The 25,147-nt window shown below is 43.9% G+C and overlaps 1 protein-coding gene across 8 annotated transcripts in view; it reads right to left on the bottom strand.

Annotated features, from left to right (window-relative positions):
* Positions 1–25,147, bottom strand: part of HMBOX1 (homeobox containing 1) — a 105,204-nt gene that overhangs the window by 12,936 nt on the left and 67,121 nt on the right. For all 8 annotated transcript variants that reach the window (XM_084202721.1, XM_084202716.1, XM_084202719.1 and 5 more), the window contains 2 exons: positions 23,301–23,411; positions 14,736–14,889 (listed from right to left, as the gene is read on the bottom strand). In XM_084202721.1, the coding sequence (XP_084058847.1) occupies positions 14,736–14,889; positions 23,301–23,411 (265 nt within the window). The remainder of the gene's footprint in view (positions 1–14,735; positions 14,890–23,300; positions 23,412–25,147) is intronic.

The raw sequence follows: 25,147 nt of genomic DNA, 5'->3' as shown, positions 1-25,147 counted from the left end.
CAAGCCCTGTCCAACCTGGCCTTGGACACTTCCAGGAATGGGAGATTCATCTTCCCCAAAACTCAGGCTGCAGTCCAGCTAAACACAATTTAATCACAGAGCAAAGGGAATGATCCCATCCTCTCCTTCATTCCTTTTTTGCAGGAATGTTTTGTGCCCAGCTGCCTCCCTGGTCCAGCTCCCCACACGTGCCAAGAGCAGCAGTTGTGCAGCCAAGGGAGGCGGGAGGACATGGCTGAAAAGGCAGCTGGGCCCAGATCCTTCCACAGCAGCTCCCAAAGATCCTCTCCCAAGGGATGCTGAAAGCAAAGCCAGAACCACAGGCTGGGCCACCAGCCCAGAGGGGGATGGAAAAGCAGAACTGTCCAGCTCCCACCCCTGTGGATGAACAGAAGCTTGTGCTGTCCCCAGGGATGGAGCTCCCTGCCAAATTCTCTGGTGTCTCAAAATACATGAGGTGAAAGCTGCTCCTTTGGCTCTGATAAGGTGCCTGTAATTTCAGCTCCCTATCTGGTTTCCCTCCCAAGAGTTCCTCTGCTTTCCACTGACAAGGTACAGAAAACACTCAAATGTAGTTACCTATTTATCTCCCATTAGTACATTTATCACCCCAGTATCACCCAGCAGCCAGAGGTCACTGTTCCAGCCTTTGTGGCTTGTAGCAGAACTATTATTCAGGCTGTCAAATCAATGGAAATATTTCTGAAGTTAGTCTGTCATCTGTGCCTGAGATCTTATCTCAGCGTGGCATGAGACAGACTGTCAGAGGAGTGACATGCAGAGCATAATCTCATCAGAAAGTGTAATGACTGGTTTATTTCCCAGTAAATACTGGCCAAGAATATCACTAATGCCACTCTCAGTGAGGTCAGCAGATGACACCACCAGTTTTATCTCCTGATATTTCTACTGATTCCTAAGTAACGACATGGGTGTCAACTAAACCCATGATATAAAGTCATTTTTATTTTTGACAGCAAAATTAAAGCTCAAAGATATCCCCTCCACAGATAAACTCTGATGGGGCTGAGAACTTCCCCCAGGACTGCAAAACGTAACCAGGCAAGGATGGGAAGTGCAGCTCTCTGGATGAACTTCAGTTGAGGCATCAGCTCAACCAGACCTAAGCAGCAAAACAAATCTAAGAAAAAAATCCCTGGCCCAGAAAAATCACTGACAAACATGATGGCTGCAGCTCTCTGCTGTTTTTTCCACAGCACCATCATTTAGCCAATAGATTCCACAAGTCCATGGATTTAAAGGAATGGAGAAACCACTGCAGGACTGTGGCTTGACCTCTTCTACAGCACTGTCAAGAGGTCTCCCAGCAATTCTGGAAGCTCAGAATTAAGCCCACATCTTCTGTCCAACCTGCACACATATCCAGTCCCAACATAAAAAATTGGGGACTTATCCAATGCAGAATTATACCATAACTTTATATCACCTTTGGAAAGAAACTGTAAAAATCCTCATTTTTTAAAAACCTCTCTCATTGCCCACTTGAGCTTTCAAGCCCAGGGTATGGCCACACTCTGTCCAGGGACAGCACAGCTTTTAAGCCTCTCACTCTAAGAAATGTTTCATTCTTGGATTTCTTTTCATTGCAAGTACAAATCTAGAGGAGAGATCTCACCAGCACTAGATCACTTAGAGCACCAGACAGAGAGAAACTGAAATTATTTCACACCTCAGGACGTGTCTGCACACATAAATTCCAGAGCCATGACAGCACACATTAAAAACCCTCACACAACAGAGCTGACTCTCAATTCTGGCTTTACAAGTCGCTGTCTAAACTCCAAGAGAGGCATTTCACTGATGTTTCTTAGCAGGAATCTCCTCTGCCACACAGATTAAAACGCCAAAAATACACCTTGCACGGGAGTGGGTAAAGCTGGATGACCTTCAAAGCTGATAGAACAACCAGGTTTTCATTCTTTCAACATCACTTTCTCAGAATTTTGACAGTGGTCTCGAGGACCACAATCCTATCAATCTATTAACATTATCCTAAAATTTGTTTAGAAACAGAATTAATTGATAATAGCTCTGAAAGCCTTGTACTAAAGATAATCTGTGCCTCCTAATCTCTAGCACCCTACTGTCGAGATAATTAACAATTAAAAAAAGAATAGTTAAGACATCCGAGGTGGCGATTTACTCTTCCTTCTAATTGGATTTGGTGATAAGAGCAATTCTGAAATTACACAACAGGCCTCTCCTGAATGGCAAGATTTGGAGTTTGCAGCAATCTGAAACACACAGGTACTTTTTGCTTAAGGCACCTTGAAGACACTGACAGCTGAGATTTTGAATATCCTTAAACTTGTCCTTAAACTTACTGGCACCACCAGGTTCTCAAAGTCAACAGAGTTCATTAAATTGTTCATAAAACAATTGGGGATATTTTTTGAAGCCAGCAAGTAACCAACACATCGAGACAAGATAAAGTGAGAACTGTCCTGCTGGTTCATGTAAGCAAACAGCATCTTCAAAGCTCTTCCTAACAAGGCATCTAAGCATGAATAATAGGATCTCTTGTTCTCTTTATTTACTTGCAATATTTAAATGGAGACCTCCATGCTGCAGGGATATTTATGTGCATTAAATCCGCTGGACTTTGTGAGTGATAAACAAAACCTTTCTGCAAACAACTGTGAAACAAACATCTCATCTTCATTTTTTAACGTGCTGCAGGGCAAGAGTTATTTATTTCAGTTGTATTTTGGATTATCTGGTCCTCACAAGGCAAGCCAAGGCAGGGTCAAGCCCATGGGTGAGACATCTCCAGGGAGGGATGAGGCCCTGCAGGAATCAGCCCTGGCCCACCCACTGGGAAGGGCTGTTCTGGGTTGGTGACCCACAATCCCAACCAGACAAACTCTAACCAACCCTGAGGGTTTTACACACACCACTCACAGGACAACAGAGGATTCCAAGGCTTTATATGGCAACATAAATAAACAGCAAAACTTGGTTTTTACATTACTCAGAAAGTCTTTATTTGCTTTCTGGAACAAAATATTCCACTCAGCAGAGGCAGAGTTTGGTTTGCAACTCATCTGGTTGGGTATTCCAAGAACAGCCTAACCCTGCCTCAAAACTGTGCTTTAGTGGGATGCTCAGCCCTGGATGTGTGTAAATAATGTCAGTGTGAGCACCAAGGTCCCTCAGGTTGTCCTCACTTTAGCCTCAGTAAAATTTTAGTTCTTCTGGACAGGAATCTTGGAGCCTCCCTTTGTCCCAAGCCTCCAGGAAAAGAAAAATACCAATCATGAAATTTGGGGTTAATCTCAGTATAAACTGACAGCTCCCAACATCACCACCAGCATTTTCCCTCAAAAATCCACAAGGTTTTGTTTTCAGATTCCAGTTTTGGACCAGACTTGGTTAAGCTCAGCACAGCCCCCAGTTGCTGCTGCATTTTCAGAAAATAAAAATTAATTCAGCTAAATGAAAGGACCCTATAGGAGTCCACAGACAAGGCCAATTCCTGCAGCTCCTAAAGTTATCCTACACCTGGATATCCAGCACCTAAAGTCAAGATGAAATCTGACTTTGGGCTCAATACATATATTTTTCCTCACACCCAATATCTCCAAGATCTGGGCCAAAATTGTTATCCCATTAAGTGTTGTACAGCCAGGTAGCAGAAAATGTATTTAATTTTAAAATATAAATCTATTCTGTACCTTGCAACCTAAACACAACACAAGAGATGGAGAGAAGCAAAGGAAAATGAGAAATAATGAATGAACCCAGGAATGCCAGTGGATTAAACTACTACAGTGCCAAGACAACTTCAGGAGCTTCTTTGTAGACAACACAGCAAAGGAGATTTAAGGGAAATTTTAAGCCATCAGGAAACTTTGGGATCTTTAAAGAGCATTTCTCAAACCTGGTAATAGCAATATCTTTTTCTTTATTTGCTAAAGATTGTTCAGTGACCATTCACCATCCACAGGGAGAGGAAATAGCTGCATTTATTATCCAACTTTTTTACCATTTTCTTTTTTTGCCTACAGGATTGTGAATAGTTATCTTGGAAATAATAAGCACCAAAGACTCAAAAGATTATTTCATTAACCAACACCCATCACGTTTCATATTTCAAGAGCACCTTTTATCCCCAGATCACCAACTCCTTTAAAAGTGTTCTGAAATTGTCTTTTTTCATCTTACTCTTTAATATTATTACAAGAATTTATAGGTAGAAGAACAGCAAAGTTAAAAGATACAGAGCTAAGAAACCAGATTAAATCAATCCACAGCTCTTTACTGCAAGATTTGTGCTCCTTGCCCCAAGCCATGGGTTTTGCCATGTGCTTCCTCTTAAATGTCATTGTCACCCTTGCTCAGATCAGCAGAGTTTCCTGGGGACAATCCTTTCAACAGTGCTGGTAGTAAAGCTCCAAAAACAACTGAGGAATTGTTGACTAGAAAAACTAATTATTCTTAGCATTTTAGTAAAGTATTTGATAAAGTGACAAATGTGAAATTATTCATGATTTTGGAAAAGACAAAGATTAGTACAATTATGAGATGGGGTAGAAAGGAAACATCTAACTAAGAAGAGGCTGAAAAAATAAACTAATGGCTTTGAAGATGACAATCAGGGATACTCCTCAAGTACCATCTTTGGAGCATCTTAAAAACACAAACAATTAATGATCCTGACAGAAAGTCTGCACATGGTGATGAATCTGCTGAGACCAAAGTCAGAAGCCACATCAATACACTGAATTGAAGCACCATAAAAAGTAATAGAGAATCCTAAGGGCAAGAACCAAACAGAAATTTAACAGTGCAGCAGCCAAGGTCACCCACTTTGGGAACAACAGCTTCACAGGCACAAAAAGATCATCAGCTGGGAAGATCAGTTCTTGTGAAGTCCCTGTGACCAAAAGATACAATGCAACAAAAGCACCAAAAAGGCCAAGCCTGACACAGATGAGGAAGCTGCTATTCCCTATCCAGAGAGAAAAGCATTATAAAAGGCACTTCTATGCTGCTGACAGAGTTCCTCACACACAGCAAAGTATTCAAAACAAATTTAATTTTACATGTGTTCCAAAGGGAAATCAAACAAATATGAAAGCTGGGCTATCCTGGATCACCAAAAAAAAAAAAACCAAAACAAACCCAAAAGAATAAAAAAATAATCTAGGATGTGGTAGTGATTTTTGTGGCTAAAGCCCATATGGTTCTCTGATAGAACATTTTTTCAGGTGCTCCATTTAAACATTTTGAAAGTGCTCCACAGTCTGACCAAGAGCCCATAAATACATGATGCAACAACTTAAGAGTTTGACTTCGGAATTTTCCTCCCTCACTTCTCCTGGTAATGACTCTCTTTATTACTTGTGTAAAGACCTCCCATCTGTTACTCCATGGCAGAGTTCCCTCTGGCTGAGTGAGGGAGGGCTGGACTCTGTTCAGAGCTGAGCTGCAGTGAGAGTCAGCAGGAAGGTTCTGCACAGCCCTGAAAGCAGCAATGGGAAAATCCTGTTGCACTCTGGGCTGGATGGGGCTCCTGGATCTTTCTTGTTGACAGGAGCAGCAAAGCCCTGGCTGCAGCAGAGTGACAAGGTGCCAGCCTGGTCCTGAATTCCTTCTGAACACTTTCCAGACCACTCAGGAAGTTAATTCTGTCACTCACTTTTAGGTTTTTGTGGTTGAGATGACCCCCGAGGCATTAGAAAGTTTTTTTTTTCAGCTTTGCCACTGAAGAAGAAGGAGATTTGTTGGTTTTGCTTTTCAGCGTTGTTTATTTTTTCTTATTTATTACAGTCTTTCTTTGACTTCTTGAGATTTGTTTAGCAGGTTGGGTTGTGGCACAGCCACTGCCCTAGGGATGGTGCTAACTTTTTATACTATGAATTATGTGTACTTTATTTATAATAATTTATGTTAGACAGTTTGTCTTCACTTTAAACTAATTAAAAAGTGCCACCATCTTAGCAGAAGAAGGAGGACAAGAAGGAGGAGAAGAAGAACAGGACATGCTCAGATTCTTTTTTTTTTTTTTTTAACTTCCATTCTAAAACTTTAAAATTTTATTTTTTCACTTTGTGACAAATTGACTATTATTTTACTCAAATTTTTGTGGCGTGTAAATCTTCATACAAAGTAGATAATTTTTTTCTATGGATTAAAATCAAAGGCACAGATGTTTCTGACTTTGTGCTAAGGTGCTTGAGTTCTTTCCTAGAGTTTCAAATCACTCAGGGTAGTGAGAGGAATGTCCTGGGTCCCCACAAGTCACTTCAGGGAGTTTGTTCCAGGGGTAACATTACACACGGGTTGGATGAATCCTGCTGGGAGAGGAAACTCTTCCCTCAGCTTGGGGCTGTTCTGGACAGCCCAAACATTATGAACAACCACATAAAATGCAGCCTGAACTTGCCACACAATTTGTGTGACAAGTTTGTCATGGCTTTCCCTGCCTCCTGAATCCACATTAGAATACCTGAGAAAATAACAATTTAGCTGATTAATACAAGCTTTTTGTTCCTAATTCCTTCTGTGTCCTTTAAACAGGATAATCACAGGAAAAACAACACCATGAAGGACTGAGGCAAATCAAGAAAGCTTGAAGAGACAGAAATCACAGCACCAGACTTATATTTTTACACTGTTCTTACAGCAGGCAGCACCTAGAGGTCTCAACATGATTGTAAAGAGCAAGAGGCTCTGTGTATGAACTCAGCACAAGCCCTTGACTCACACAAGTTGTGCCCTAGAACAGCTGGCAATAACAGTTACATTAAATAAAGTTCTGCAAGGAGAATTATTTATACTGGATACAAATAAAGCTGATATTTTTGAAATTCACAGCAATTAACACTCCCACGACTGAACTTCATTTGTTATCTTGGCATTAAGCAAAGCACTGCACGTGGAAAAGAACAAATTTCAACTCCTCATGTACATGACCAGGTCTAAATCAGTAGTAGTTCTTCAGGAAAGACTATTCCAAGATGAGACACTCTCAATCAACACACGAAAGTGATCAGCAAAAAACCAGATGTTAGGCTGGAGGTCAGAGAACAACAGGACTTGGATTCACCTGCTTGTGTAAGCTGGAATATTTGCCCTGGAAATATGGAAATCAGCTCTGCTTGGGTCCCCACTCACCTGCCCCAGGTCACTAGAAATTGAATGTAAGAATAGAAAAGGTCCAGAGAAGAGTGACAATTAATATTATTAGAGCCAAGGGAAGCCTTGGTGTCTGAGAAGAGATAAGGGAGTGACTGTTAAGTTCAGAGAGGAGATAAACAAGCAGCACATTGATAGCAGCCCATACAGAGAATGATCCTGGATAAATGCAATGTTCTGCCTTATTCTTTCTCATGGTACTCATGCCAAAGGGACCTTTGACTTTTTAAACACATTTTAGCATATAAAATGAAACTAGGTATAATTAGTTCTCCGGAAGTACCCCGAAGACCTTAGCAGGATTTAGAAGGAATTACATATTTATGTGAATAATAAAAACGCCCAGAGCTGCAATAGCAGGATTAAAAATACAGGATAGGAGATAAGAGCTTTTGTCCACAGCCACATGGCTGCTGGCCAGGTGTGAGCCAGGCACAGGATGGAGAGCAGAGGTAGAAAGAATGATAAACACCTCAACCATCATCACCTGGGATGAGATCCTGCTTGTCACCTTCATGAGCAGGGGGACAGAACACTGAGGATCTCAACTGGTGCTGGAGAAATGCAGCAGAGTATCTGGACTAGAGGAGAATTCTCCTTTGTAAAATGTGGGTTTGCAGCACCAGCCAGAGCTGTTACAGATCAGGCTGACAAAGTTGCTTTTTCTAAATGTTGATTTCAGTTATTCTGACCTTGGCAGACACAAGAATTTTATCTGAGGTCTGCTGCAAGGAGCTGCCCCTCCCACAGATCATCTTTGATTATTTTTTAAAAAAGAGAGAGAGAGAAAACACAAGGATACAAAAAGCACCTGAGCTCTCTAGAAAGCAAAATAACTCATTAGCTGCTGGATCCTTGAAGAAACCAGAGTCTGGTGAGGCTTTGGACAGACATCCTTGCATTCTATTTTACTGCCTGCAATCTGCCAAACAACTGGGATTTGCTTACAGCTGATTAGAATAGGAAGCTTGTATATTATGCATGTCTGAGAGGGAACAGAGCTTGATCTAATGCAAAATAAGACAGACCCTGTGTGCCAAGCAGAAAATGGCTGCTCTTGCATTTTATCAAGACACAGAGCAATGACCCTGAGCCAAACCACTTGAACCTTCACACAACCACATGATCTTGCCTGTGTCTGAATGGTAAAGTGAACTTTGCTGAGTGCCTTTGCAAAGTGCCTTCACTCAGATCTCGAAGCATTTCAGGAGCACAAACAGCAAAGATCCTAAAAAAACCCCATTCCCTGCATCTCAAAGGACTTAATGAAGTTGAATCTCCCCCTGGAAGTTGCTGACTAACAAACACCTTATGACAGGATTGAAAGAGCTGGAAAAAATATAAAGAAATCACCTGATGTTTCTCTCTGCATTAAGATCAAGTATCTCAGATGCATCCTGACAGATTTCAGCTGATTTGCTCCTGAGAAATGTTCTGTAATTCCTGTAGATAACCTGCATAGTGCTGTGCCATTTCTGAAGTCAGGAAGTTTTCCCTAATGCCAATATTCCTCAGTAACCCAAGAATTAGAGGCTTTTGGCACTTTTCCCTTGGCTTGACTCATCTGCTAAGCTGGTAGTGGATATTTTACAGCTGAGAACAACAAGTCACCAAAAGGTTCAAGGACACCTGAGGGTCACAGGGACAGCAGAGATAATTCCCAGCCCTGCTGACCTCCCAGCAAACCCAGGAAAGACGAGCAGCATTCCCGAGCCAATCTGTGCCCATCGTTATATTGATGAGAAGCTGCTGTTCTGTTTCTAACAATGTAGCAGCCTAATGGAAGGGGCCAAAGGACATTACTTCCTGCTCTGCTGTCAGCTTGGAAAAGGAGAAACGCAATGAATCCCAAACTTAAATCTCCTCCAAAGCCTTGCACAGGAAACTTAGATCCCCTATGGGGCCGGTATTAAGGTTCTGCTGGAAGACATAACTAAGAGTAATGGGATGAAATTAACTAAGAAAATTTCCTAACTGAATTTCAGGAGCTAATAGAGCTCTCGTGGTCCCCAGGGAAGCCGTGGAAGCCCCGGCGCTCAGGAGAGCTGCAGTAAAAGCGCTTTCACAGTCGGAAGGATTTCTAATAAGGCACGTCAGGCCTCATCTCACTCGGGGCCAGGACCATGCCCAGGGCACTGCCTCAGGATCAGGGTGGGATGTGCCTCTCCCAGGAGGGGAAACAAGGCTGAATCTCCCAGCACTGTGATGGGAATGCAGCAGTGACTGGTCTCGGCACAGAGATGACCTTCCTCAGCTTTGGAAGGGAAACAAAACCACAAATGGTTAAATCAGACAGAGTTGGGCAGTGATGCCACTGTAATCACAGAATTACAAAATGGTTTGACTTGGAAAGGGACCTTAAATATCATCTGGTTACAATTCTGACAGCTTCCACTATCCCAGGCTGCTCCAAGCTCTGTCCAGCCTGGCCTTGGACACTTCCCAGCTTCTCTGGGCACCCTGTGCCAGGTCCTCCCCACCCTCACAGGGAACAATTCCCTCCATATACCCCATCTATCCCTGCCCTCTGGCAGTGGGAAGCCATTCCCTGTGTCCTGTCCCTCCATTCCTTGTCCCAAGTCCCTCTCCAGCTCTCCTGGAGCCCCTTTAGGCTCTGCAAGGGGCTCCAAGCTTTGCCTAGGGCTCTTCTCCAGGCTGGAAAGCCCTAACTCTCTCAGGTGCTCCATCCCTCTAATCCTCATGGACCTGATGCTTTCCTGTACCTTGGAAAAACCAAAGGACCCCTCTTCCACAATGCCAGTACAACCATGCCTGTAAAGAAACCAGGAACTCATCCAACCCAAACCAAACAGAATTAGAACAAAGCCAAGCAGACCAAACAACTCCAAACTGATGGAATCACCATCTTTTGGTTAAACTTGCCCTTCCTGGTGCTCCCAGCTGTGCATTCCTGTCTTTCCCTGGCACAGCAAGCAAAAACAATTCAGGAAAATGCAGGGGAAACAAAAAGGATTTCTTTTTCCTGAAGCAGGCTGAATAGTCTGTGACTTCCATCAGACAAGAAACATCTCTGGCACAGCCCAGGGTGGCAGGAGCAGGGAAACTGAGGAGGAGGAATTGAGAAGGGTGGCAAGGCAGGGTAACACCTAAGGATGAGCTGGTGACAAAATGTTAATTCGGCTCAGCTGCAGCACGAAATTGTACCCCCCTATCTTGGGAAATCTACACCCATTTCTCTTCTGAATAAAGCCAAGTGAAACACCTGACTCTTGTTCTGCCACCTAGGAAATGGGGATGATGGGGATCTATAGCATCTCAGTCTTATTTAATCTAAATACACCTTTATGAAAGAAGCTTCAGAAACACAGACAAGTGTTAAAATAAAAAAATCCAGAGCCATAAAATCAAACCAAATAACCCTCAACCAGAAAGCAAAGTCCCTGCTCCTTAGTCAAACTGAAATACGTTCACCTGATGAATTATTCATTTTTGTTTAGGGCAGAATTTACAGTTATTTTAATTTAATCTTTGGTAAAGCATATACTTAAAAAACAACACTCAATTCCCCCCCCCCCCCAGTCTTTAACAGCCCTCATGAAAAGTGCCTTAAAATGGGTATAAAATCACTGATTCTGCTGCCAATCTTAGTTATTTTTTTGCCTGAAAAAGAAGATAAACCTCAACTCCAACATATGATTAGAAGAAAGCATAAATCACTGGGGGAAAAAAATAATAATAATAAAAAAAAAGACTGACAAGACAACACAGCTTCATTAAAAAAAAGAGAAAGCCCTAAGGGAAATTTTCAATTTCATACTTCTAATGAGAGGGGTTGAAAAGAAGAAGCAAAGCAGAGAAATGAAAAAAAAACCCAACACAACACAACATTATCAGTGGGACAAGACATAACAAAAAAAGAACACGAAAGTGAACCAGAAAGAGGCTTTCAAGTTTAACCTCAGGTTTGCACAGAAAGGACTCTTGCAGTCTTAGCTCTGCTCCCAAAGGAGGGCAAAGCCACACAACAACCTCGACACACTCAAAACTCAGCATATTCCATGAGCAGGAGGCTCCAGAAGAGAACAGGTCAAGGTTGGCATCAGTAGCACTGCAGTTGTCTGAACCACACCTAGTCTGCAGTTAAATATAGAACTTTACTTTCTGGAACCACTGCTCCTCTTAACCTTCAGAACATAAATATTCAGGGAGATATCTACAGAAAAATAAAATGTAAAGGGATGAAGAGACCCGAATCTATTGTCCAAAAAATCTCAGACAAGGATTAATAAACTACCCTGGGAGGATTCCAAAAAAGCAGTAAAGGCTGGAGAATTGAATTACAGAAACCACAAGCAGCATCCTGGAAGTCCAGTATAAACCAATTAGTTCATTTAATACACATACCCTGTACTCAGACCCTCAGGTACATCAGACATTTCAGGATATGGCCCTAACTCTAATCTTCATTCTATCAGGTTGGCACCAATATAATAATTAATTGAACTGGAATTTTTTGTTGAGTTAAATCTTTTTCAAAAAAGAGAAACTGCCCCTTTAACCCTCACCCTTCTCATTCAGTTCATAGATCAAATCCTGACTGGGGCTGTGCATTTTCAATTGGAGAGCCTGCTCCTAAGAAACAAATCCCTCAAAATTTTGCAATCACATTCAGATTCTTCCCTTGAAGTGCTCTCAGCTGGTTTGACACATGGACTCTTAGCAACTACAATTTTTACCACCTGAATCCAAGACAAAAGCAAAAGCAGGGGTCACAATTAAGTGATAGAGCAGATCAACACCCCCATCCTCAGCCAAAAAATATTTATACAGCATCACAGAAGCATTTCAGAGGGAAGGAGGAGTTTTGCAGAGATTCCACTCAGGTCTGGGTTCCAGGCTCTTATCTTCAGGCATTAAACTAAGCCATCAATGTTAGTTCTAATTGCAGGAGGCAGCCAGAGAAGAAGGTGCACAGAGCCCTCCTCTGAGTGCATTAGTGGGATGGAATTGTCTCCTGGATCTCTGTTTCTCCTTCCTGGACAGGTATCAGCCCAAATGAATGAGCACTTTCCTGAGGTTCCCAGAGCAGCAGCTCCAAACCAGGTGCCCAAATCCTTGTGTGCACCAACACCAGAGCCAGAAGTTGCAGGACACACAAACTCAGTGCACTGAAAGTTGAATTTCATTAGGGAAAACAGTCCATTAAACTGAGATGCCTCCACTTAAGAGTCAAAACTTAATCCTGCAGAGGAAAATGCAAACTACCAGACAAATGGCACCTGCCCACAGGCAATGCCAAGCACCATTTTAGTGGCCAAATGCTCATTCCTGACCCTGGGGCACCAGAGAAACCTGATCTGCTTGGGCCAGAGGGGTCTGGTTACCTTCATCCTGCTGCTGTTATGAGTCATACCATGGCCAAGCCTGGAAAACTCCAGTGCCCTCTAAGTGAAATTAGTGATTGTTTTCCAAGGGCTCCCAAAAGAGCGTTTTTCTCCCACTCTTTCAAAACTTGTCACATAAAACAGCCATCCTTACAGCTCAACGAGGCCTATTAAAGCACAACAGTTAAACAACCATATTCCCATTGCTTTATGGTGTAGCTTTATTGCCACACAACACTTTTACTGTGTTCTTGCCTCGAGTAAAACTCCTCAGCTTTGCTACCCAGTACCCCACACAAGGCTGTGAAACCCAGCACCCATAGTGACCTAGCCAAGGGCTTGGCAAATTACTATTAAAAGCCAGGATTAAGGCAATGTGGCAGCAGCAGAATAAGGAGAAAACCCTGGCAGCAAAGGCCTTACAGAGCACAAGACACAGTGAACAAAACCAAGAAGAATTTTATGAAAAATTAGATTGAGTGATTATGTATCTGCATTCACAACTGAATGACTTCCAGCATCAAGACCAACTTGATCCTTCAAAATACCCAACCCCAAATCTCACACCTTTCTAACAGATGCACTAAAACACCACAGTTTGAATTTCTAGAGCGTCCCAGCAGAGACTGGCTTGAGGAGAGAGGTGGGTGAGGAAAGGGTGGCTTGCTCAGCTCTCTATCAGCAGTTTCCCCAGCAAAGGAGTCTGAGGCACAATCAGGGTTCAAACAGCAAATAACAGCAGTTACTGAACCTTGGATCAGACAGAAATCAGGAAGAAAACCAGCCAAGCCCCAAACCAGCCATGCCCCAAACCAGCCATGCCCAAAGGGCTCGAATTCTACTCCCAATAAGCATTTCACACACAGAGGGTTGATCAGGATATGGTGCTGCCCTGAAATCACACAGAGCTGAGGTGGTTCTGTCCTTCTGCACAGACAATCAGGACAGTCAGACAAGCATTTCAAAGTGCTAAAGATCCTGTCCTGCCCCTTGTTCTGCCTCTGTGGAGGGGACACCAGAAAAACACACTATCAGATCACAGGGCATTGCATTAGCTGGGTCTAACAAAGCAGAACAGATTTCAAACATTTACATTATTTCCTTTAGGGAAACATCCAGGCAAAGCCAAAAATATCAATGCTAGATAAAATATCAGTGCCAGGGCAGTACAGGCAAACAAACATTTAAGTTACTGGTTCCAGTCCTGCAAAGACACAGAAGTGGGTCCAGCCTGTGCTCCTGAGGGACCTCAGGATTTCAACCTCAGCTCAGGAAAATGATGCTATCCTGCTCCTAAGCAGTTCCCTAGACCCCGAAGCAAGCAAGAGGAAAGAAAAGCATTAAAGAAATTGTAAAAACACATCCTACAAATCTGCTGGCTTAGATCTCACTGGGGATGCAGACCCAGGAGGAGTGTAACACACACAGTCATCCAGTTCTTCCATGGAAAGGAGGCTCCTCATGCTCTCAAGAGGGGGGAAAAACTCCTCCCAGCCTTTCAGCTCTGGACAGAAATAAGCACTCATCCCTAAACTACATCCAAATTCCCCAGCCCTTCTCTACTGTACAGCATTATCCACAAAGGAGACATTCCTGTAAGGAGAGGGAAAGGCAAAGCACGCTCAGGCTCAGAGAGGAGAGCTGGGAGCTCTAATGGTCACCTGCCACTCTGCATATGGATTTGAAAGATTCACTTTGCTCTGTGCTGCTCCCAGCTCCTGTAAGAGGGTTCTAAGAGCCTTTTTGGACCAGGAATCTACTGCTTGTGAGGCAAAGTTCTGCATCCCAAACAATTACAGCGCTGCCGAAATGCTGGCATCTACTTTAGAGCACCACGAGGCATCAGGGGCACAAGTCAGGAAAGTGGAAAGGAGAAATGCAGAATGGAAAGAGCTTGCAAGACCCTCCCAAGAGAGCCTGGATCAGGATAAGTGGAAAAGTTTCTACAAAAGCGAAGAGCTGAACACCAGCACCCTCAGACTGAGCTGAGGACATGATGTACAAAAATAAAGAGATCCTGTCCAGAGCAGTGCTACAATTTTTTAAACAACACAAGAGGCAAAACAGCTCCTCCCACTCCACCATCACAAATCCAATTCTTACAGGCTTGCACAAGGCTACAACACATCCATGAAAACAACTGCTGGCGTTCACCAGAGCAGGGAAAAGTCCTTTAGAATTTGGCTTTAGAACTCCCATCTCCAAACCCCTCAGAGAGCCAGCACATACCTCTCCATAACAGCCAGGCACTCCTTTCTCCACGTGAACCGACTGCCTCGCCGTAGTCTGAAGGTCCCAGAGGTAGCTGTGACTGGGGGAGGCGTCTGTCTCCATTCTGGCTCTTCTATTGGGATGGGAGCAGGTCTCATACTTAGTGTAGCCCCTAAGGACAATAAACACTGTGTTTCCCAGAGGGTTAAAAGTCAGGCCCATCCTCTCACTCCTGCTTGTGAAAAAAAAAAAAAAAGAGACAGGTGATGAAACCATTCAAATGGAAAAAAAAAAGGTATTATCAAAGACACCCTAAGGATACACAAAGCCAGCTAGAATTCCTATTTCCCAATCTCCAAGGCAGAAGGGCATGACCATGGAAATCCAAGGAGCTGAAAGGCACTTAGGAAAATCTGTCCTGTCTTCATCAAGAGGAAAAGGATCACACAGAAAGGGTGAGCTGTGCCCCAGCTGGGATTCATTTAGGTTGTGCTGCCACCTGAGCTGTCACAAAGTAGGAAACAGCAGTTTCCTTCTACTGGGATGGGAGCGGGTCTCATGCTTAGTGTAGCCCCTAAGGACAATAAACACTGTGTTTCCCAGAGGTTTAAAAGTGGCTTAAAAGTCAGGCCCATCCTCTCACTCCTGCTTGTGAAAAAAAAAAAAAGAGACAGGTGATGAAACCATTCAAATGGGAAAAAAAGATAAAGTATTATCAAAGACACCCTAAAGATACACAAAGCCAGCTAGAATTTCTATTTCCCAGCCTCCAAGGCAGAAGGAAATCCAAGGAGCTGATGGGCACTTAGGAAGATTTGTGTTGTCTTCAAAAAGAGGAAAAGGATCACACAGAAAGGGTGAGCTGTGCCCCAGCTGGGATTCATTTAGGTTGCGCTGCCATCAGAGCTGTCACAAAGTAGGAAACAGCAGTTTCTATTTAATTAAACAGCAGCTTCAGGAAGCAAAATTGAAATTTATACCAAAGGTATTTCAGTGTGCCTGAAGAGCTGAGGAAACACCTGAAGCAGCTCCACCAACAGAAACAGACCCTGTGGCCTGGGCAAACATGGGCTCATGAGTGCCAGGGTGCCTGAAAAAGTCACTGAAAGCAAATTAACATCACAACCTTCCTCTCCTGCTCCCCTTCTATGGACGTATTTCTCCTTTCCCTGAGTCTGAGCTGGAAAGCATCATGCATGAGACAGGATTTGGCAAGATGCCTTCAGGAAAGGCCCCTTTGAAACTTACCCCTGATCCTTTCCACAACAGCCTCTCAGCTAATAAATCAAGATAAATCAAGACACGCTGGGAGATCGATCTGTCTTACATCCCTTGGTGAGGATGGGAACCTGGGACAGGACACGAGGACAGAAACCAGGGTATGTTCTGAAGGACACCTTTGTGCTCAGTGACTTCCCCTGCAGGGGATACTGAGCTGTTCTAATGTGCAAAAAGAAAAAAAAATAGAAAAAAAAAAAAAAAGAGTTGTATGAAAAGATAAAGTCACCACCTATATCCCATAGGCATCTTGAGCTCCAGTGGAATTCCTGCACTGAGCCAGCCTGGCCAGAGCCAGGAGGAGCAGCAGCCCTGCTCACAGGGCTGGGCACACTCAAGAGCAGGGCTGTGGCAGCAAACCCCTCTGGGTGCTCAGGCTCACTCAGAATGGCTGGGATTTAATCACCAAACCACAGTGTTAGTGCAACCACACTGCTCCTCTAATACACAGAGGAGTGAAGGGGTCAAGGGAACCCAAGAGTTCAACCAATAAACAAATTCCTACAGCTAAAAAGCAAGAAATGAACTGTTTAGGCACTTGGCTGTGTTCCTTTCTAGAAATGCACACAGAGCCTTTCCCTTCCTGCCAGGGGCTTGCATCTGTGTTAGGTACTGGAGCCCAAAATCATTTACAAATGTTCCCCAGGAGGAGTCAGTAGGAAGTGAAGCCCACAATCTCTGCCTTGCACACACAAGGCACGGTGCCTCTCCCTAATTCCCAGCTAACGAGCCTACACAGATTACTTGGTTCCATTGAAACATGAAATATTTCCTATAGTGCCAATTTACTGGGAGGCCATTTCAAGGAGAGCTCCTTATCTAGTCTTTCTGCTACTTGCACAGTTTAGGGGGCTGGGTGGCTATCAAGTTGCCAGGCTTTAAATACACTTCAAAAACTTGAAAAAAATTAAAAATTAAAATTTTACAAAGAGACAGGGGAGAACAGGAAAAGAAATTAGCTTTCCCTGCATTGTGCTAGCAATATACTTTCCCCACCTGAAGATTTGATTTCAAAGGGAGAGTACAGGAGTATCAGTGATCCCTCACATCAAGCCAAGAGATGCAGAATCCTATTAAATTTGCCTGAGATTTTTCAGACAAAGGTAGAAAAAAAATCTGCATCGAAAGCATAAATTTTCTGCTGCTGCTACAGGTATGTTCACACACTGAATATAATACACTTTTTTATTTTAGTAGCCTTCCTAGATCAATTTAGCCATTTCTCTTTTCTATGGGGTAACATCAATATCAGCAGCAGATAAGAGAGGAATATGCTGAGAATTACAAGCAAGTACCCCCACACAGCAAGAGAGGAGGACCTGAATGCATAAAGAGGCCCAAAATGGGCTTGGACGAATGTGTGGAAAAAAGGGAACATGGGATGGTCTCAGAGACCCTTGCAGAGCCTACAGGGGCTCCAGGAGAGCTGCAGAGGGACTAGGGACAAGGGATGGAGGGACAGGACACAGGGAATGGCTTCTCACTGCCAGAGGGCAGGGATAGATGGGATATTGGGAAGGAATTGTTCCCTGTGAGGGTGGGGAGGACCTGGCAGAGGTTGCCCAGAGAAGCTGTGGCTGCCCTGGATGCCTGGGAGTGTCCAAGGCCAGGTTGGACAGGGTTTGGAGCAGACCAGGGTAGTGGAAAGTGTCCCTGCCCATGGCATGGGGGTTTAATGAGATGATTTCAAACCCAAATTTATAATTTATGATATGCACTTTTGATAAGGAACCTACGGAGCTTTTCCTCACCCCCCTCTCTTCAGTGAGCTCCCGTTTATTCTGCTGTTCCAACATTCCATCACAACATTCTCGCCACCCAGCTCCACTTCTTTATAACTTAGCAAGTTACACCCTAGTCACCAGTTCAGATTCTTTTTTTAAACCCCTCAAACAGCTTTTAAGGAGAAGTGAAACTTCTCTCCTGAGCAGACAGAGTGGAGAAGATGCAGTACAAGGTTTTCAGTGTATGCATCAAACAGCAAGACACCTCTGAGGGGTGCAGAGGTGAAGTGCCTGGGAAGAGCTCCTTTCACACACAGAAATGAAAGGAGACAGCTCTCACTCCCTGCCAGTGCTCAGCACCTTTTCCTACAGCACTGCCTTTTCTCTGTGAATTTTTTGTGTGACTGAGGATGCTGCTGGAGGTTTAGGGGGAGAGGAGGCAGGGGAGGTGCTCTCCAACTGGAACGCAGCTTCTCCACGCTCCAAATTCCTCCTGGATGTGTGCACATCCCACACTCCTCCTGAAAGAAGGGAGCTGCTCTAAGAGCATCCCATGCACTCACTGCTCCCCATCCCATGCACTCACTGCTCCCCATCCCATGCACCCACTGCTCCCCATCCAGTGCACCCACTGCTCCCCATCCAGTGCACCCACTGCTCCCCATCCCGTGCACTCACTGCTCCCCATCCCATGCACTCACTGCTCCCCATCCCATGCACTCACTGCTCCCCATCCCCTGCACTCACTGCTCCCCATCCCATGCACTCACTGCTCCCCATCCCATGCACTCCCTGCTCCCCATCCCATGCACTCCCTGCTCCCCATCCCCTGCACTCCCTGCTCCCCATCCCCTGCACTCCCTGCTCCCCATCCCCTGCACTCCCTGCTCCCCATCCAGTGCACCCACTGCTCCCCATCCAGTGCACCCACTGCTCCCCATCCCGTGCACTCACTGCTCCCCATCCCATGCACTCACTGCTCCCCATCCCGTGCACTCCCTGCTCCCCATTTTGTGCACTCACTGCTTCCCATCCCCTGCACTCACTGCTCCCCATCCCCTGCACTCACTGCTCCCCATCCCATGCACTCACTGCTCCCCATCCCCTGCACTCCCTGCTCCCCATCCCCTGCACTCCCTGCTCCCCATCCCATGCACTCACTGCTCCCTCTCCCATGCACTCCCTGCTCCCCATCCCATGCACTCACTGCTCCCCATCCCATGCACTCACTGCTCCCCATTCTGTGCACTCACTGCTCCCCATCCCATGCACTCACTCACTGCTCCCCATCCCGTGCACTCACTGCTCCCCATCCCATGCCCTCACTGCTCCCCATCGCATGCACTCACTGCTCCCCATCCCTGGGCTCAGGCAGGTCCTGCCACAGAATGGTCACAGAAAGTCTCAGGCATCTCCCAGCTCCAAGAAACCATTTCCTGGCAAGTTTTCATTTGCAGCGAGTACCTGCTGTACATTATCCTGATAAGAAGAGATGCCTCACTGTATTTTTAGCCAGGCTGACCCCAGATCACACAATAAACACCTCTTGGTCAGAGTAAGCCACACTGGATTGAAATAGGCAGCAGCACAAGGTTCCCTTAGAGCCCAGGGAGGGGAGGAGAAGGAGCAGGGCAGGGACTGCTTGCTCTGCAGCTCTGTGGAACAGCACATCACCAACCATCCCTTCCCAGTGAAAACCTCGTGGGACAGCTCCTGATTTTGGGTTGGCTCTTCTTTCACAGCTAAACAAGAACCACTATGAAAATAACAGAAGAGATGCTACATCCTGATAATAACTCCCTTTTATTTTCCCTTTTGTTCAAGGAAGGAGCGCCCATGCTTCTCTCCAAGGTGACCACAGCTGCCTTCCTATTAGAGGAGAGTGGCAGAAATAAATGCCCAGCCTAAATGGAAGCAGTCTGTATCCATCTGTAACTTTAACACATCATTTCGAGGTGCCAGCTTCAGTTTGCACTACAAGAGGCAAGAGACAAGCTGAAGTTACTTCATCACAAACTTCCCACATTGCCCAACACCCAGTGCCAGGGAAATTAATCAAGCTAACAACTACTAATCTAAAAAAAAAAAAAAAATATTTAAAATCTATGGGCTCTGAAAAAAATAGCGAGAACATTGTAGCACTATCGGTTTCTGAAATCCATAAAATTTATCTATTGCCAAAATGCTCTCATTCCTCCACAAAACACAGGACAGACAATTGGTGCCTGTGTGGAAAAAAAGCTCCATCTAAATGAAAAGCACCCCTATTAATTGGAATAAAGACCTTTTAAACATCAGCATTTAGCATTTACTTTTTCCCTCCAACAAAAAAAAAACAAAAACAACTGCCTTTCACCCTAACTGGCAACTCCTTCCAGAAAAATTTACAATCAGTAGCACACTGGAATTCACAGCATTGCCATTAACTCTGACATCACTCCTACCAAGAAAACATTGATTAAGACATTTTTTGAGCAAGATTATTGCATACAGAGGGACAAGTGGGCGTTTTTCTCCTGTTCCATGAGACTCCAAGTCTCCTTTGCAACATTCCAGTCTGGTGCTGTCTGAACACCCACCACCAAGGACAGGAGAAATGCACAAACTGCCCATGCAAACCAGCAGTCAAACCAAGGCAAATAACAAACAGCACATTCAAGAGCTCCAAGCCAGCTGGAAAAGAATGGAAGGGATGGAATTGCTGAGTCTTGTCCATATAGGACCAGTATCTGAACAGCAGCAATGCCCTAAAACTGCCCCAAGGCTCCCCAGCACCAAGTCCTTTGGTTAGCAGATGCAGCATTGCCTGTGGGTGATTTAAAGCATCACATAGCACATTAAAAAAAAAAAAAAAAGATAAATAAAATCTCTTTTGGTATATTTGTAAGTCATAATTTGCTCATATAAGCACAGTAAAAGACAGGTGAGGAGCTGAAGGCAAGGCAGGGGTGTCACCCACAGGGAAAAGTCTCACCTGCACCCAGGAGATGGGAAAGGGAGATAAAAGGTGAATTCTACAAGTTGCACAGAAAAACTGGCAGAGCCAAGGGAAAATCTGCCAAGAGATCTCCAGTCCTTTCTACACAAAGTATTCCCCCTTCAAAGTTTAGGAATTGATTATATCTGCTGTCCCTAGTCCTTCAAAACTGTTTCAGTTTTAGGTTTTCTTTCCATTACTACACAAATTCAGTCCAAAAAATGGATTTACTCTGAAGATCCAGTTTTTCAAGATAAGGAATTATAGAAATTGGGGAACCAATAGTTCCCAAAAGCCTCACTTTGCCCTCTGACAACTCAAACCTGCAGGTCCCTCTGCACACAGACCTGACTTTCTCTCAAAGGACTGAGATTTCCCTCCCAGCAGCTGGAACTGGAAAAGATGGGATGTATGAGAACAGAAAGCCAAACAGCACCTCTTAGTAAGTGAGCAACTAGAAAAAAACGTGGCAGTCATTTCATCCCCCAAGTTTCTTCCAAAGAGGACAATCTTTCACACCCTACTACAGAGTGTGGTGATAGCACCATTTTTTAAAAATTATTTCCTCATTTTCTGGCTCTAAGGAGGACACCAGACCCATTACTCTGTCTACTAATCACAGGATACTCTGAGTAGTACCCAAAACTTCAGCTCCAGATTGGTTTTGTAACAGTGATTTGCATCCAGGAATCTCTGGACAAGGTTGGAACCCCCCCTTTACACACTTGTTCATTCCCATGCTAATTATTCTTGGCTACCTGGGCTGACCTGCAATATAATAGATGGCAGTAACTCAAAGCAGTGTTATATTATCCTACAATGAATAAATAAATACAACCCCATTTCCCTCAGGTAGATTTTCCCAACAGCAACAGGAAAACTGAAGGTTCCTCCCTCTACCTCAGCCTCTAAAAAGAAACCAAGTGCTGTCTGGTTCTAAAAGGAATTTAAGTGCATCCAAATAGTCCCTTGGCTTAGGCAGAGGAAACAATTTGCCTTTTACACTCCTTGAAAATGCTGTTTAAGATCTCTTATTGGGAAAAAGGTTACACTCAAACAACCACTCTTCAAGGAGTTTTTCCATGTCTAAAGCAAAGCAGAGTTAATGTTGATTCATTTCAATTTCAGCCATAACCTTCAGTGTGGAAAGTCTTCCTTCCTTAGACACCTCTCAAGAGCAAAAGGACAAAGAAGATGTGAGCTCATGGATATGGGGAAAAAAAGAAGGTAAAGAGGAAGAAGTAAAGATTTTACAGCTAAGTTAAACAAGGGTCCTAAGCAGCTTCATGTCATACTGTAAATAAAGGATGCAAGGCTGGGAAAAATCCACACCACAGATTTTATATGGAGAGGGTTTTGGTGGTTTTCACACCTTCCAAAAACTCTCAAGTTTTCTCCACTACTTTGGAGGCAACACTTTTCATCAAAGGGCAATGTCAGGGAGCTACTTTGTAGGGTAAAACCTGAGCCTTTCCAAGCAGCTGGTACTGGATGGTTGTACCCAGGAATTCTGCTGATCCTCAGTATCACAGTTCCAGCCAGTGCAAAAATCAAGGCTTCTTGACACTTTTCCTCTTTAAAACAACTTTAAGAAAAAGAAGCATCAACATGCTTAACAGAAAAAACAGGCTTAGCTGTCCCTCTGAACCCACCCAACTTAAATCTGAATTATTCTCAGGCCAACTGTCAGCTGGAGCCTCTTGATTTTCAGTTTACACAAAAGGCAGAAGTTTTGAGGCTCTGATTCCCCTGGAATTTTTCTTAATAGAATTCTGGATATTGAAGCCAAGTTCACATTAGAGAGCCTGAGTTTTAAATTCCTTAAAACAATTACACAGTTAATTTAATCAAGCCAATGTTTAAAGGAAATTAAACATAAATATTTTGATCTTTACAATAAAACTGTTAAAAGGGAAAAATAAGAACTGTGGTCAAACAAAATCTATGGAGAAGAACAATACAAGGAAATTAATTCAACTGTGATTTTGAAGATTGCTGGTTAGTTAAAGATAATGAGGAGCTTTACTTCTCTTTTTGTATTCAAGATCTATTTTGAGATTTGGAGAAGCAGGTGGGATTTGAAAGACACATCTCCAGCTTATCACTGCAACTATCAACATCCCATCCATGAGCTTGAGATCCAACCCAAAACCCTCTGAAGATCCTCTCTGACAAAATATGTGGGGATTTTTGCTGCAACTTTATATTATGCAGCCATTATGAATGGTTTCTATTTGTTCATTCTGAAGAGCCTCAGCTTATATTTCACATTAATGGTCTACAACTTCACTGGCTGCTTCTGATTCCCAGATTTAGTGAGTGGTGGGAGGGCAGGGCAGGTATCTGTGGCTGAGGAGCTGGACAGACAGCTCTGGACAGACAGTTTTGGACAGACAGCTCTGGATGAGGCAGCTCTGGATCATTTGTTGCAAAGCAAAAAGCAGATTCTTCCCAAAGAAGAAATGGGAAAAAAAAATATTAACCTGGTCAGAGGGAGAACCTCTGGAGCACCCCAAACCAGGAAGTGAATTATCACAGCTAATAAACAAAAGGCTTCCATTCTGTAAATAAACAGCAGGAGATGTTCAGGCTGCATTTGTTTACCAGGATTTGTCTTCTCAAGCTGGTACCATCTGTAAAATGCCCTTTTCTTCTGTTCACTCAGGTCCGACCCCTGCTGCAACAGCCAATGGGAGATCCGGCTCTGACTGATACCTGTGGCAAACCAGAACAGAACAGAAAAAGAGAGAAAGAGAAAAGTTCAACAAAAAAAAGAGAGAAAGAGAAAATTTCTTCCTTACCAAACATTTTAAAGTGGTTTATCTACTGATAAAAGGTGGTGTCTTACAAAGCCCAGGACCTTGGGATGCTTCAACCCCAGAAAAAGCAGAGTTGAAGCTTCCCTGCTCTGTCCCAAACTGCCTGAATTTCTCCCTGGGGTTGTGTTCAACCTTACCCAAGGAACACCCTGGAATCTGCATAATCAGCCCCAAAGCAAAGAGGGGAAAAACTGGGAAGCCAAAGCTATCAAAGACTTGAATTGTCCACACCTTCCCTATTTCTAAACTTCATCTGTGAAATGGGAACAAGTCCCTTCCCCACTATTACATATAAATAATGATTGTTAGGAAATCCTTATCATTCAATGCTTGAATAAGAACAGAGATAAACACAGAAAACAGTTTATGTGATATAGATCACATCAGCCCAGATATGGAACAAACCAACTGTCAGCAGCTGTAACAATAGCCAGAAAATAACCCAGAAAGAGCAGCTGTCTGTCAGCAAAGCAGGAGCCAAGCTCGAGGTACCCAGGCATGATCAGGGACAAAACACTGCAGTTTTTAAAGCAAGAGTTCTAAGAAAACAGTAAGAAGGGGGGAAATTTCCTTGAAATTAATACAGTTATTTCCAAAGCAGGGAATGAAGGATCAATGCAGAAAGGGCAAAAAATGATCAGCAGAGGAACTAATGTTTATTTAGAGGTTTAGAAGTGCATAAAGAGTCAGCAATAGGTTCACCTGAAAATGTAAAAAATGCAGAGTTTGCTGAGTAACTGAAGCACTACTTCAGAACTCCCTGTGCTTTCCACAAGGCCCTTCAGCTATCAGAACAGGTTAACAACATCCAAACTCTCCTGAGAAGTGAAGTTTTAGGAGGAGCTCCAAGTACCAATATACTGCCAACACCACCTGTGCCACCACCTGCTTGGTGATGTCACCCAGGCAGGTAGAGGCTGGTTTGCACACAGAACCCACACTACCTCCCCCCCTCTAGAGATGCATCAAGGTTTTATAAGCTCTCATAATCATATTTAACTCATGAAAAACAGCCCCCTGTAGTTTTACCACTTCTAAAGTGAGGGTTTATTATGCTTTTTTTGGTGTGTTGAAGGTAGTTAACTTCAAAATGTCTCAACTTGTCTCTCAGGTACCATATTCTGGTGGGTTTACACCAACCAGATTTTTAAAATCACTGGGTTTGTACTCTTAATTGTTCTTCCTCAAACAGAATTCTGGAGGCTATGAAGTTTTAATTGTCCTGGGGGAAAGGATGGGTGTGTTTTGTTTCAGATACAGCTCATTGCTGCTCAGCAGAGCTGTGCCCACAAAAGAGACCCTGATTTTTCCAGACCCCACTCCCAGAGATTGCCTTGCCCTCAACTGACAGAGTTCAGGAGCAGCTGGGGCAGCCAAGAAGAGCTGCCTACCCCCAGGGCCCACAGTGGGATCTAAAACTGAGTTTATACTACTAGGGAAGTGGAATTATTCAAGCAAACACAGCCCTCAGACCCTGCCAAGTTTACATCAAGTAACTGTGGATGCACACAAGTTAATAGCAGAAGAAGGCAGTGTAAGTTGATAACAAAACAAGGCTCCAGCCTAGTTGAAATCCTGCCATCTGCATGCCTGATCACCAGTGCAAAGTCCAAGTTTTGAAAATGTGCAGCT

This window comes from Fringilla coelebs (assembly GCF_963513975.1).
Source record: "Fringilla coelebs genome assembly, chromosome: 3".
Taxonomy (NCBI): Eukaryota; Metazoa; Chordata; class Aves; order Passeriformes; family Fringillidae; genus Fringilla; species Fringilla coelebs.
The sequence above is the reverse complement of the archived record's forward strand: the minus strand, read 5'-3'. Positions and strand labels throughout refer to the sequence as shown.